Source organism: Brachyhypopomus gauderio, unplaced genomic scaffold (genome assembly GCF_052324685.1).
Source record: "Brachyhypopomus gauderio isolate BG-103 unplaced genomic scaffold, BGAUD_0.2 sc49, whole genome shotgun sequence".
Classification (NCBI taxonomy): domain Eukaryota; kingdom Metazoa; phylum Chordata; class Actinopteri; order Gymnotiformes; family Hypopomidae; genus Brachyhypopomus; species Brachyhypopomus gauderio.
In genome coordinates, this window is record NW_027506874.1 from 2,260,412 (window position 1) to 2,276,097 (window position 15,686).

The window sequence follows — 15,686 nt, forward strand, 5'->3', positions numbered from 1 at the left end:
TCTTTAACGAGGTATCAAATGAGCTCATTCATGGCCGGGTTCCCATTGCAAGGTTTCTGAACCTGTCTGACTCATCTGACCTTCACCTGACACACACATTTCCCTCTCTCTCTCTCTCTCTCTCTCTCTCTCTCTCTCTCTCTCTCTCTCTCTCTCTCTCTCTCTCTCTCTCTCTCTCTCTCTCTCTCTCTCTATCTATCTATCTCTCTGATCTGGTTCTTAGATCTGATCCTGAGTTGGGTATCATACCTGATTATGCTGGTCCCGTAGGTGTAGTATATCAGATCGGACCTCCAGAATCATCTTGCTGCTGGGTAGTTTTTTAGAATTGGCCAGAGCAGAGAAGCAGAAGAGAGCGTCCTCCACTGTCTGGAGCTCATGTCCGAGAGAGAACACCACCAACCTCTGTGATGGAAATTTGATGATTTCCATTTATGTCAGGCTTTCTTGGTATATATTAAACACATTAGAGGTAGGTGTTAGAGATCTTTTACATATATGTGTGTTGATCATGGCACTGAAGCCATTCTCGTGACTTCAGTAGGCCTCAGATGTGTGTGTGTGTTCTCTGGCCTCGGCTGAGGCCTAATCTGATGTTCCTCTGGTGTTCGTAACCTGACCTCGCTGGAGACGCCAAATCTCTACTTGGAAGGGACTACGGCGACACTGTCAAATCAACGTTAATTATTTCATGTATTATCACATTTGGGTGATCACCTCATGTTCATCTCGTGGACACCGTGTGTATTGATGATTAAGAGTATAAAAGATGAGAGTTCGGAATGGGGAATTTGCTCTCTCTGCTACAGACACCTGGTGTGTTTGTAACTGAGATCTCAGGGGTTAATCCATGCTTTGTTGAAATAAATCATTGTACTTTATTATCTAACCCAACTGCTTCTGACTTTCATTGTGCTCACCATTTAAGGGTTTCAGAATTTCTAACACATTTTGGCACCCCAGATGGGACTCCACGACTGAGGACGGCACACCTGAGGGGGAGACTAAGCGTTTAGCTCCTGAAGACCTTACTTCAGTCAGCCAACGACAAATTCCGTTGAGTGGGACTCGCAGGTGTGTGTGCCTCCTCGGCGTCGGAGTTTTCCCGGAAACGAACAATTAAACCCTGGTGAGCACAACTAAAGTGTTTAGATAAACTTATTGCAGAGGTTGTGACTTCTCTCCTGGTACGTGTATACACAGGCGACGCCAGACGCAGTTCATAGGGAACTGTCAGGATCAGGGGATCTAACTCGACAAGAGTCGAGAGGTTTGGCGGTCAAACTCCACGGGGGGTATACAGGTGGCACCATTGGTGGTTACCAGGCAGGGTAGCCCGGTCAGCCCAGTGACGTCGCACACGAGATCACGTGACGTGCAGGATATGACAGACGGGCCAAGCCGAGAATATACCCAGCTAATGGTCTGTGACAGCGAGTCGTCCCTGCCCCCACCTCCAGAGGTTCCGGCAACAACCAACGATCAGGTGACGTGCCCAATGGTGGGGGTGGTGGGGCAGGATGAGCCTATGCTGGTTATGAGAACATGGACTTTAACAGACAGGAAATCACAAAGCAATCAGGACACCCCGAGGATGTGGGAGGTTGCAGGTTTGCGGATGAACTGGAGTCGTTTTGCCGTGAGTTCAGACCGACATCACATGAGTTGCAACGTCTTCTGTGTCTGAAGCTGGGAATAGATGTCGCAAAGATCCGGATGGACTGGCCAGCTGAAAACAGACGGCTGACCAACACAAAGAGGACACATGCAGAAAACCAGCTGAGGAGGGTGAGTAACCAGAGGACACAGAAGCAAGAAAAAGAAGCACATCAAACATACCTAGCCATGGTTCAAATTATGACGGACGAAGGAAAAGGTAACGGAAGAAAAGACTGGAAGTGGCAGAAGAAGCATAAACGCGAGAAGCAAGTTTGGCAAAGTCAAGATGGGGACTGACGGTCGGAGGGGTCGACTGGTGACGATCTGGAAGGGTCAGGTAAGACAAACTGTTCCCATGCTTTGCAATAAAGAAATGCTTTCGCTAACACATGCTGATAGTGTTGAGAATGATAAAATGCTTTGCAATGAAGAAATGCTTTGCCTATGCATGTTGATGACACATAGACAGAGTGATTAAACCTGCTACTGAGTTTTTGCAAAATAAATATGATTTGCCATGTGATTTGCCATGTGAAGAGACTTCTGAACACACTTGAACACCATATGCACTCTGTGTGCTGATAACGCTGATGTTTTCCCATAGCAGAGATAAGCGAGCTCCTGTCGACAACAGACGCCTCTGAGCTCTCTGAGCAATCATCAAATTTCCATCACACCTCTGCCAAATGCATTGTATTACAGTTTATATATATATATATATATATATATATATATATATATATATATATATATATATATATATATATATATATACTATTGCTGTGTACCTGATACAAATACAAAAGTCATCCCATGCCAACTTAAAGGTCATCCCATGCCATCTCACCTAGACCTGGGATAATCCTTCTTGGAGAAAAAAAAAAATACACATGTACATACTGTCACACAGAAACACAGAGGACGCCTACTTCTTGGACATGGTCTGCCAGTTCTATTTGAAACGAGCCATTTGAAGCAGAGCATTGTCAGACCTGTAAAGGAACTGGCAATGTGTGACTCCTCGCGTTTCTCTCTCCAAAAATGGACCCAACTCAGCACAGACCCAACATTAGCAATATCTTCCAGTAATGCCAACGCTGCCATCTCCGAAGAACTCTAGTGCAACATTTCATGCATATTTATATAATCTAGTGGAAACACATTGAATGATTATTTCAGTAAGGCAATGAAATTGTCTGATTAATTTACTGTTTAATTGTCTGATTAATTTACCTTATTTTACACAGTAAGGGTTTACTACAATGTGTGCGTAAAGGATATCTTAATTGTATCTTAGTTGTAATTTCAATGCATCACCTCTAAGTGTCACTAAATGACAAAAACACAATAGAAACATACGTACGCCTGAAGTGAAAGTGGCCTGGGTGTACGCACTTTCTAACATTCAAGTCACATTTAGTACATCTGACCATTTGCGTGAAACATAGCATGCGCAATGTTTTTGTACGTACCTTAATGAAGCAGGGATAGAAATTAGCAATACCTAAGTAACACTGGACCAGGCAGAGTGAGGTGGGAGTTGGCCACCGTGCGACTGCCCGGATCTTTGAGGGGTCCATAGCCAGGGTGTTTTGGGCTATACGGTACCCAAGGAAGCCTACTTCTTGGACATGGGAATCGCGATTTTTCAATTTTCACAAAACTCGCCTAATGTGTTTAACATGTTAGGATTTGGAGCGGCTATAGATAAGGATGTCATCCAGATAGACAAACGCGTATCCAAGGCATCCTTTAACACTTCGTTGACGAAGAGTTGAAATACAGCCTGGGCGTTCATTAGGTCAAATGGCATGATTAGATACTCGTAATGGCCTGATGGGGTGATGAAGGCGGTCTTACTCTGACCAGATTATAGGCACTCTTGAGATCAAATTTAGTAAATATAGTGGCCTGTTAGAGTGCCTCAAAAGCAGTAGCCATGAGGGATAGAGGGTGACTGTCCTTCACAGTCATTTTGTTAAGTCCACTATAGTCAATGCACGGCCATAAACCACCATCTTTTTTTCCTACAAAGAAAAAACCAGCTCCGGGAGGAAAGATGGAAGGCCGGATAAAACCAGCCACCAGAGCCTCCTGAATGTATTCTTCTATGGCTCTGCTTTCCAGGATGGTTAAAGAGAAGAGACGACCCCTAGGGGGGGCTAGAGCCAGGAAGCAGGTCAATGGCAATGTCGTCGGCTCTGTGAGGAGAAAGGAAATTGGACTTTCTTTTACTGAACACCTTACTCAGGTTGTGGTAGTCGGAGGGAACCTGAGTGATGTCCACGGGCTCAGGTGAGTGACTGGTAGTGGACTCGAGATGGCCTTTGTGACATGTCTCCCTACAGATGACTCTCCAACTCTGTACCGTATGGGAGAGCTAATCTACCTCCGGTTTGTGGTGCTGTAACCACGGGAACCCCAGAATAAGACGCAATGAAGCCACTCCTGTGGGATATAGCTATGTACATAGACCAAGATCGTCAAGCAGAGGAGGAGGAGGAATATGTATAATCTATCGAAATTCTCTAGAAATTCATCAGAAATACTTCGATATCTCCAATTCCTTTGAGATGCTGTCTATAAACGTAATTAATCCGTCTACAAATAAGAACGCATTTTCCCTGACTGATGTGTACGGACCACCAGGGCCTTACTCAGACTTTCTAAATGATTTCAGCAAATTTGCAGCAAATCTAGTGGTATGCAGTGACAAAAAAATAATGGTAGGAGACTTTAACATACATTTTGATAACATGGAGGATCTGCTGAGAAGGGCCTTTACTTCAATATTGAACTCTGTCTGCATTTTACAAAATGTAACAGGACCTACTCATTATCGTAATCATACCCTAGAATTGTTAGAAACCTGGGTTGGAATCTCAGGCACAGCCCTTTCATGGTTTAATTCCTATTTAACTAATCTCTATCAGTTTGTAGAGCTCAGTAATATTCCGTCCAAAGGCACAAAAGTGAAATATGGAGTCCCGCAAGGCTCCATCTTAAGACCACTATTATTTACATTGTATATGCTATCATTGGGCATAGCTATAAGCAAACATGGTGTCAACTTTCCCTGCTATGTACTGTAGATGACACTCAACTTTACATATCAGCCAAACCTGATGACAAACACAGTTTAGGAAGAATTGAGGCTTGCGTAAGAGATGTTAAATGCTGGATGTCTCTAAACTTCCTCCAACTTAATGAGGACAAATCAGAAATTCTCCTTCAGGCCCAAAGGCTGCAAGACAGAAAATATCAGCGCTAATGCTTAATCTCGCAGACTCCCCCATTACACCTGGCACAGTAGCCACAAATCTTGGTGTCATACTTGACTCTGACCTATCATACTGTAGCGTTCACTGTGTCAAACGATTTCTCGTGTCTCCTCGCAGTTTCCTGGTCTGATGGAACCCACGTTCTCTTCGGACAGCAGCAGGCATGGGGTTGAGCATCACATCGCAACCTCGGGCCCGCCTGTTCACGCTCGCAGGACGTGAACGTGAACGTAGACGTTTGGACCCCGCCAAGCTCGCAATAGCAAGAGCTAAGTTTGGGACAATGGAGCGCCTGGGTATTGTGCATAGGTCTGACAGCCCCTGGGCCTGGCCACTGCACATTGTCGAGAAGCCAGGCGGCGGCAGGCGCCCTTGCGGTGACTATCATCCGGGTCAACGACGCCACCACTCCTGATCGCTATCCTGTTCCTCACATTCAAGATTTTTCTACCTGTCTGGCCGGAAAGGTCATATTTTCAAAAGTGGATTTAGTTCATGGCTACCACCAGGTCCCCGTGCATCCCGCAGACCTTCCGAAGACGGCAGTGATCACTCCATTCGGCCTGTTCAAGTTCCTCCACATGCCTTTTGGCCTCAAAAATGCTGCCCAGACATTCTAGCATCTCATGGACAGTGTTCTGCGTGATTTTCCTTTCCTTTTTGTCTACCTGAATAACATTTTAGTGGCCAGCGCCTCAAGGTCGGAGCCTCTGGCACCTCAGGCTCCTGTTCGAGCGTCTCAGCCAGCACGGCCTAATCATCAACCCATCGAAGTGCCAGTTCGGACTTCGCCTTATTGATTTTCTCGGCCACCGCATCACCAGGGCCGGTGTTGTTCCACTCCCTACCAAGGTGGAAGCTATCCAGCGTTTCGCCAGTCCTCTTACAATTAAGGCCCTGCAGGAGTTCCTGGGCATGGTGAACTTCTATCACTGTTTCATCCCACGAGCAGCCGGCCTCATGCACCCTCTCTACACGGCCCTCAAAGGCAAGGCCGCCAAGCACATGGTGGATTGGACTGGTGAGCGGCTCCTGGCTTTTGATGCAGCTAAGCGCGCATTGGCGGATGCCACTTTGTTGGCGCACCCCTCTCCTGATGCGCCCATCGCCATCACCACAGACTGATTACGCCGTGGGCGCGGTGCATGAGCAGTGGGTCGTATGGGGCTTGGCAGCCCTTGACATTCTTCAGTCGCCAGCTCCGCCCCGCCGAGTGCAAGTACAGCATGTTTGACCGTGAGCTAATTGCCCTGTACCTGGCTGTACGGCATTTTCATTTTCTTCTGAAAGGTCGGCCCGTTTACTGAGTTCGTGGACCACAAGCCATTGGCATTTGCGATGGCTAAGGTTTCTGAACCGTGGTCTGCCCGTCAGCAGCGTCAGCTGGCCTTCATCTCAGAGTTCACCACAAACATCCAGCACGTTGCAGGGAAAGACAACTCTGTGGCCGACTGCCTCTCTTGTGGGGTCGTCGGCGCTGTGCACCTCAGCATCGACTACTCCCGTATGGCAGCAGACTAGGCGTCAGACCCGGAGGTCCATGCCTACAGGACGGCAATCACCGGCCTGCAGTTGGCGGACGTTCCCTTCAGTGATGCAGGTGTGACGCTCCTCTGTGACGTGTCCATGGGCCGGCCTAGGCCTATCGTCCCCGCCCGCTGGTGCAGTTTTTGATTCCAAACATGATCTCACACCCCGGTAGGAGGGCATCGCAGAAGCTAGTGGTGGACAAGTTTGTCTGGCATGGCCTCAGGAAGGACGCTCGCGATTGGGTTAGTGCTTGTGTAGCCTGCCAGCGCGCCAAGGTGCACATACACGTTAAGGCCCCGCTGGATTCGTTTCCTGTGCTGGAGCGGCGTTTCGACCACGTGCATGTGGATTAAGTGGGGCCACTGCCACCATCCTGTGGTTTCTCTCACCTCTTCACCGTCGTCGACAGGACCACGAGGTGGCCGGAAGCCACAACGTGGCCCCACAATACCTCCACAACCGCCTCGGAAGTGGCCTGGGCGTTTATTGGCGTGTGGGTCGCACAATCAGGATGCTCATATAGGAATCTAAATAAACTTCAAATAGTTCAAAAATTGGCTTTGTGTTTACCTGCGAGCTCTGTGTGCTGTCATCAGTCCCCTGTAATTCGACATGCATGAGTGCGTTTTCCCATCTCTCCCTGTTTGTTGTTTCTTACCCATGTCGGTGATTGTCAGCCTGTGGTGCTGGTCGGTAACACAGGCTAACGCAGCATAAGCATTAGCTTTTCCGCTATTGCCATTGTGGCTACTATGTTGGTCTCCGTGCTAACAGTTCTGGTTGTTATGCTGGTTTCGAGTGCTGCCGAGGATTTCCAGCGAGTTTACTCCCTGAGTGAACTTTACAATCTTCGTTTTCCATCATGACTGGACCCCACTACATACGACATGTGTCTCTGCTGGTATTGCACGTTGGCCTCGTTACATTAACCATGGATCCAGACATCGCTCTCTAGTGCATCGATCCTCTGTCTCCAGCATTCCTGTGGTCTTCAGCTCTCCCCCAAGCTCGGTCCGTTGACACCTTGACACGGAGTGGACCCTCGAGCCCTGAGAGGTCCCGCGGTCCCGGGTTTTTCCCTTCATCTGTCAATCCTCGCCTGCTCAAACTAGGTCTGTTCAACTGTCATTCCATGACTGACAAAGCTGCCCTTATCAACGACCTCATCGGTCAGCATCGCCTCGATTTCCTCCTGCTGACTGAAACCTGGCAGTTACAGCATGATTACTATTTAAATGCTACTGCCCCACCTGGGTTTAAACATCTCTCTGCCCCCAGACTGTGTGGTCATGGAGGAGGTTTAGCAGTCATATTTAATAGCAAATATACTTTCAGTGAAATTACAATTCAGGAAACAGTTCACTGTGAATGCATGGCAGTTAAAACATCTGGTTACAACTCATCTGTATTTTTGTTAGTTTACCACCCCCCTAACAGCTCTGTCTCTGACTTCTTGCAAGAACATGGTGAAGTCCTTTCTACTCTCAGTCCTTTATAAAATTCTCTGGTTACCCTTGGATACTTCAACATCCATATTGACTCATCTGGTTCTCTTGACTTCTCATCACTGTTAAATTGTTTTGAGTTGCATCAGCTTGTTGATTTTCCAACCCATAAACATGGTCATATCTTGGATTTAATTTGTTCCACTCCTGGTACTATCACCAATGTGGTGGGTCATGACACTGGGGTATCTGACCATCTGTTTATCACTTCATGTCTCTCTCCTAGCACTCTGCCTCCTTCCTCCAAAACACTTCTCACCTACCGTAAACTTACATCTGTAAACTCTTCGGTGTTCTTTTCTGCCCTGGAATTATCTCCTTTTCCCATCATTCCCTCTATTCTCAATCTTGACACTGCCCTATCTGTCTAAAATCATTCCCTTTCTGACACTCTGAACTCCTTAGTGCCTGTAATAACTCGATATGTTCCCTCCACCCACGTACAACCCTGGTTTACACCTGACGTACGTGTTCTAAAGACTACGGGCAGGCATCTTGAGTGGCTATATAAGAAAACTGGTTTGCCTGTTCATCACCAGGCTTATATTGACCACTTGACCAAATATAAGGATGCCTTAAACTCAGCCTGTGCTGTCCTACACGTCTGCAATAAATAACTCTGGTTCTGAACCCAAGTGTTACGATTGAAAGACACTGAGAGGGATCCTTATAAGGGTAAGCGCAGGTTGAGGTTTTTAGTTGAGAGCCATACACGCTGGCCTGGGAGACTACGGCAATCCGCGTTCATATGACGGGTATGCAGAGCACGCCCTAGCTGTACGTGCGCAAGCTCCCAAGTACGGGCACTGTTCTTTAGCCAGTCGTCCAGGGCAGGGACATCAGAGGGAGTTTCGTCCCACGGGAAGAACGGGGGCTGATACCCATACACACACTGAAAGGGAGAGATTTTCGTCGAGGAGTGAATTATAGAGTTGCGTGCATACTCTGCCCAGGGGAGATATTTATGCCAGTCCCTCTGTGAGATGCAGTATTGACGTAAGAATCGACCCAATTCCTGATTGTACCTCACCGTTCGACTGGGGGTGATATCTCGAAGTTAGTCTGACTGTAACTCTGAGCGCTCTGTCAGGAGTAATTGGCTCCATATAGTACACATTGCTTAGAACACTGCTTGCATCAAAGATGGATCTTGTCAAATTGAAATGCACGTTGGTGAGATTTAACGAGTGACCTTTCAGACAGCTGTACCACTGCAGTGTGCCTGAGCTAGAGCGTAATAAGTATTCTTAACAAACAATTGCCTCTACATCATATTCATCTGTTTATAGGAGCTCTAATATTCATTGTAATGACAATTTAATATGTAATGGAAAGCTTGGACAGAAATAAGGGAACCAAAGTCTGGCTGGGTGGTGCTATAAATAGTAATTTTAGTAGCAAATAAGGATTAATAGTAGTATTAATAATAATAACGCACAAGCTGAAAAATAGTAAGTAATAAGCATTGGACAAGTAATCTCTCACTTACTCTGAACAGTAAAACTGCAACATATACAAAAAACATTACAATTATGCAAATTGATCTACTAGTAGCAAACATTACCTTGTCAGAAACAAGTTGTCAGCAACAATATTTGTCAGCCAAGGGAAACCGAGTATGATGGGATCTTGGGAAGAGGCTTCAGTTCAGAGTGGAACAACCCTACTCGAAGAATCAGAGGTTTGTTACATAGTTTAACTACTCCGTCACCTATGGGTTGGCCATATACTGCATTTACTCTGAGGGGGATACACTGATTCTGTGGGAATGTGCAGCGATGTAGCTAATTCAGCATCCAGGAAGTCGCCCTCAGCGCCACCAGAGTCTACCAACGCAGAGTAATCACGGGTGATGCCACTCCAGGTGAGTTGTATAGGTAGGTTAAGCTGGGACTTGTTACTCATGGAAAGTAAAGGTGTGTGCATTATGTCTCGAGAGGGAGATTCCCCTCTGGAACGGGATGGCCGCGTAGGACATCTGTCACGGAAGTGATCCTCCTCGCCGCAGTAGAGGCAGAGACCCTCTCGAATCCGACAAGCTCTCTCTCGAGGAATAAGCGGAGATCGGTCCGACTGCATGTGTTCTGGGGAGTCACGTGACGTCTCACCTTGAAAACGGGATGACTGTGCAGGGGGAGTAGACCAGTGGGATTTCCCGGAAGTAGGATGGTGAGTAGTCAACACTTTATCCACATTCACCGCCGCTTGAATAAAGTCTGCAAGTGACAGGTTGTCGCTCCGACAGGCTAGCTCCACTTGAAGATTGGACCGCAACCCACGGCGAAATACAGTCTTAAGGGCAGAGTCTCCCCAACCGCTCCCTGCGGCTAACGTGCGGAGCTCCCGAGCGTATTCAGCAGTGCTGCGTCTCCCTTGTTGGATTTCGTTGGGTGCAGATATCATGTCCAGCTGCGGGATGATCGAAAAGAGACCTAAACAGCGTTGAGAACTGACTCTGACTCCAAGGAAGGATCCCCAATGTCCCAGAGGGCAGTGCCCCAGGCGCCCGCCTGTCCAGTGAGAAAGGTCAGGATGAAATCAACCCTTTGGCATTCAGGCTGGAACTGGGCAGGATGATACATGAATATCATCATGATAGTTCTTCTTTCTCCACTTCCTCCCAGATGACTGTCGCCCTCTGTCATTCTCCACTTTTTCTTTAGGTAACTCTGATCCTATAATTAAACTCCTCACCAGTTCTAAGAGTACTACCTCCATTCTAAATAATTATCGCCCAATATGTAATCTTTCATTTCTCTCAAAGATCCTTGAACATGTGGTGGCCTCCCAACTACTTCTGTACATGTCTTCCAATAATCTCTGATTTTTTCCAGTCTGGTTTCCATGCTCGGCACAGCACTGAGACCGCTCTTGTTTGTGTTAAATAACCTTCTCTCCTCTGATAATGGCCATGCTTCTCTTCTTTTACTCCTCGATCTCACTGCTGCCTTTGATACAGTCAATCATGCAATACTGCTCTCACGGCTCCGTGATTTTGGGTTTTCTGGTACCATTATTTCTTGGTTCACTTCGTACCTTTCGGATAGACGTCAGTTCATACGCTTGGGTAATTGTAAATCCGATTTAGCTCCGGTTGGGTGTTCCGCAGGGCTCGGTGCTAGGACCACTGCTCTTTACTATTTATATTCTGTCTCAGTGAGTTATATTATATCTCAGTGAGTTGTTACGACAGTATGGATTAAAATACCATCTCTATGCTGATGACACTTTATCTCAGCTTTAAACCTCATGCCCCTTTCCCACCCCCATCCATCACTAAATGTATCTTTGAACTCAACCTGTGGCTACATGCTAATTTTCTTTTATTAAATGCCCATAATACAGAGTTTCTCATTATTGGCACTAAGTCTGTGGCCCTTTCCCTTGCCAATACATTGCTTACTGTTGCTGGTATGCTGGTCAACTCATCCCCTGTTGCACGTAATCTTGGGGTTCTGTTTGATCCGACTCTTTCATTTGAACCTCAGATACGTTCACTCACTAAGTCAGCCTTCCTCCAACTCCGCAATATCTCCCGCCTACGTTCATTTCTGTCTCCTAAATCTGCTGAAACCTTGGTTCATGCTCTCATCACTTCCAAACTAGATTACTGCAACTCTCTCTTCTATGGTCTCCCCTCTAAATCTCTTTGGTCCCTTCAGACTGTTCAGAATGTTGCTGCTCGTGTTCTGACCCAGTCAAGGAAGTATGACCATATAACACCTGTCCTAGAGCGTCTTCAATGGCTGCCGATAAATCTCCGTATCCAGTACAAGATTCTAGTACTTACTTTCAAAGCACTCTCTGGTTTGGCTCCCATATATCTGGCTAATCCAGGGGTCGGCAACCATTGGCACGCTGAGGCATAATCACTGGCACGCAACACACTGGACCAGCATCAGCAAAAATATATATAAATGAATATAAATTATTATATTAATGGATTATACTTTCGCGAGTGCCTGTAGCGCGCAATTCCGCACAACTCGCGTGAACCTGCGCAAGCGGCGGAGGCGTTTATACTTGGTGATCGATCGCGATATAATAATTTGTGTCCATTTACAGTTTAAACTCACTGTCATAGTGGCACACTCATTGACTAGACATGTTAAAGTTGGCACTTCATGTTTCAAAGGTTGCCGACCCCTGGACTAATCTTTTGCACCACTATGTCCCTACTCGCCGGCTTCGGTCATCTGACTCTGGACTCCTAGTTGTTCCCAGATTCAAGTTGAGCACCATGGGTGGTCGATCTTTTAGTGTGGCGGCTCCGACCCTCTGGAACTCTATTCCCCTCTCCCTCCGTCTCTTACCATCTCCGTCTCTTACCATCCACCATGACCACAACGATGATCCGTGATCCGGATGATCCGTCACAACCAACCTCCTTAAATAACAAGGATAACAGGTGTGACGGATCACTGCTGATTGCACCTATTCCGTCTGGTACTGACTCGTGAGCCCCCTCCTCTGGTAGCTGAAGGAGTGGCAACTGAGTCAGCCCTGACATGTACAGTGTGTTGATGGTTAGAGAAGAACTCAGAACAGTTACCAGTACAGAACAGTTACCGACATTTACTGTTGTTTCCTGAGTGTTACATTTTACTGCTTGTTTATGAGTTTTAGATTTACTGCTGTTTTCTGAGTGATGCATTTAGTGATGCATTTTTTCCTGTGCAGGGTTGAAAAAAATTAATGAATGTATGAGTCTTCAATTTAACTGACTTATTTATTTTAGCCATGAACTGGGAGCCTTAAGAGTATGGGATGACCCTAACCCTAACCTAATCCTAACCTTATCCTAACCTAATCCTAACCATAACCCTAACCTAACCCTTTCGGGTGCAGATGTACAACTAAAGATAAAGATACAAGATACATGAAATACAATTGAATGGACTGAGAACTTAGAAGTTGACCTGTGAAGGTGTGAAGGTGGACACAGTAAGGAGATCTAACAGTAAGCGCCTATCAGCACTTACAAGTTAGACAGCAAACCCCACACAATACAAACCCCACACAATGCAAACCCCACACACTACAAACACCACACACTAAAAATACAAGAGTTACAGGTACAAAGAGCAGAGAGAAACTAAGCTGTGTGTGTGTGTGTGTGTGTGTGTGTGTGTGTGTGTGTGTGTGAGAGAGAGACAGAGAGAGTGAAAGAGAGAAAATTGATTTATACTCACAGCCACACTGTAGTAAGAACTCCCCATTTCAAATGCACTCGAAAACTCTCACATACTTTTATATACTCTTATATACTCTCATATACTCTTATATACTCTCATAAATTCTCACATACTCTCGTATACTGCTGTGGAAACAGAACTGCTCAAATAATGAATAGTATAACATTTCTCTCTCTGTCTTTGTGTGTGACTCTCTCTCACTGGACCTGTCTGGCTACTTGTGTTTCATACATTCTCCTGAACTTTGTTTCCTTTCTTTTCTCTCTGTTTCTGCACATCTTTGGCTGTGCGCCATGAGATAAGGATGAATTTCAGCCTACACCACCTTCAGAACTCTCTCTCTCTGTCTTTCTCTCTTTCTCTCCCCCTCTCTTACAAACATACACACACACACACAGATGTAGAGATTAGTTATGTGACGTATATTGCAGAATGTGGCATTTTCTGTCAGCTCACACAGTTGCTTTGGGATGTCTCAGAAAACAAGGTTATGTCAGTTTGCTTGGTGATATGTAATCTAGATTTTACCTGTGGGATTGAGCTGTCTTGAAAAGTTTTATGGCAGAAACACCCCTTTTGGCAAAACATATTGTGAGACTACTTATCTCTGTTTATTGGTATTTTTTTATTTTAAATAAATAACCCTTTGTGGGCCAGATTATTTCCAAATTAAGTGTCACCAATGCCTAACCCATTCCCTAATGCTACCTATTCTATGTAATGAAGGGATTAGCAATTAGCAGGATTATACTTTGAGTTCTATTGTATAATTGCACTAGTCACTCATCCTTTGATATTTTAACTAATATGTACCTTCATTTCAAACGTTTCACAGACTAGTTCCATACTAGGACCGCAACTGAATGTCACGGACTGACTCTGAAGCTGTGACTCATCTCCCTGCCCTTTTCTTTAGTAAATGTGAGGATTTCATGTGTTAGAGATTTTCTAGAAGCAAGCTTGGGGTCTGTGGAGTAAGAGCATTGTCCAAAAAAAAGAATGTGTGCATACTCATCAACATTTGTACATAAACACATAAACAACTCTCACGCTCGCAACCCTGAAAGTGTATTTATACATTCACATACAGAATAAGTCATGCATAAAAACATTATGTTGTAACACAGTGTGTGTTTTGTGAGAATAAAACATGCATAGGCTACTTGAATTTTTATAGGCACGACCTTTTAGTAATGAAATGCGAATCAAAAGGTGACAAGAATACATCATTGGGGTCGCAGGCAAAACCAATCGATTAGTCACAATTCGCATCCATCCTGAGCCGTGCCCAGCATTCAACTGTTGGCGGGTAGAAAGATAGCCGATGCAGAGAGCGGGAGCTCAAATCAGATACAGCTTTAATTCTGTCCTAGGTTACACTAAATTGTTTGACAGTGATTTGTTTAAAATAGTTTAAGCTTTAGTTAGGTCTTTGTGGTTCAATATACCATTTTGACCTTGCCATCTCCGAGGAAAGAATCGTTATATGGTGCAGGCAAACTTCCGTGGTGTTGTTTGCATTAAGATTCTCCTAAACTCAAGCTTGTAGTAGTAAATGGCTCCCCAATTCAGCATATTGGTCACTTTTTAAAAATTATGTCATTTGTTTACCCTCTTTTGGTTTTGCCATCATTACAATGTTACTTTCTTATTAGCCATAAGGCTTTAATGTTATGCTAGCTATAAGATAGATTTAAATTGTTTGAAAACGAATTTGTCCTTCGATACCTTAACAGGTTGGTAAGAAGAACTATGTTGGTGTTTAGCAAAGTAATATAGATATAATTTGGGGATTTCAAAAAGGTTTAGAGTACCCCTTGTCCAGTACCTTTTGGTATTTTCCTACTCTGAGAACATTAAACTCAGTAAGACTATGTTAATCTAAATAAGTTAAATCAAGTGTGTTGACTCAGAGAGAAGTTGAATCGGTCCTGGGTTACTCCAGGACCAGGCCTGGAATATTGACTGCTTAATTGCTTTCATAAAAATATATTGTTTCACTTTCACAGGAGTCTGTGATTACGCACTTTCTGGAAATTATTCGCTCTAGAATAAGTATTATTATTCTTCATATTTATGAAGATGTTATTTTTCTCCAAAAACTTGTCAATAATACAAAACAGAATGTTTTATGTAACTTTATTTTTAGACGGAAGATGTTTTATATTGGTTTTTACTGTAAAATACAAATGCAAAATTTCCTGTGGTGTGACTTTAATATAAAATAAGTATGAAATATAAACATCTAATGATTAAAATAAGGTTTTAAAAAATAAGGTTTTAAATTGTACAACACACCTACAACAACAATCACAGTAAATTAAGTTTTGTAATTAAAATTATGTCCTGCAACTTGACATTGATTGTCAATCAAGAACCAGGAAGTCCCTCAGATATTTGGCTTTGGTGTGAGGGCAGGATGGTGAGTTTAAATCTTATTTTATCACATTTTATACTTTGTCAAACAATTAGGGTCCACAAATTTTTTGTTAGTCATGTGGTGACAGTTCTTGAGA

General features: G+C 44.7%; 1 protein-coding gene across 2 annotated transcripts in view; it reads right to left on the reverse strand.

Annotated features, from left to right (window-relative positions):
• The window catches only part of eps8l1b (EPS8 signaling adaptor L1b), a 38,583-nt gene extending 25,225 nt beyond the window's left edge, over window positions 1-13,358 (reverse strand). The window contains exons 1-2 of one of the 2 annotated variants that reach the window (XM_076986821.1): window positions 13,168-13,358; window positions 250-405 (exon numbers count right to left, since the gene is read on the reverse strand). In XM_076986821.1, coding sequence (XP_076842936.1) covers window positions 250-405; window positions 13,168-13,194 — 183 coding nt within the window. In that variant the 5' untranslated portion in view covers window positions 13,195-13,358. The remainder of the gene's footprint in view (window positions 1-249; window positions 406-13,167) is intronic. The other variant, XM_076986823.1, reaches the window with a different exon arrangement.
• Window positions 13,359-15,686: the final 2,328 nt, after the last annotated feature.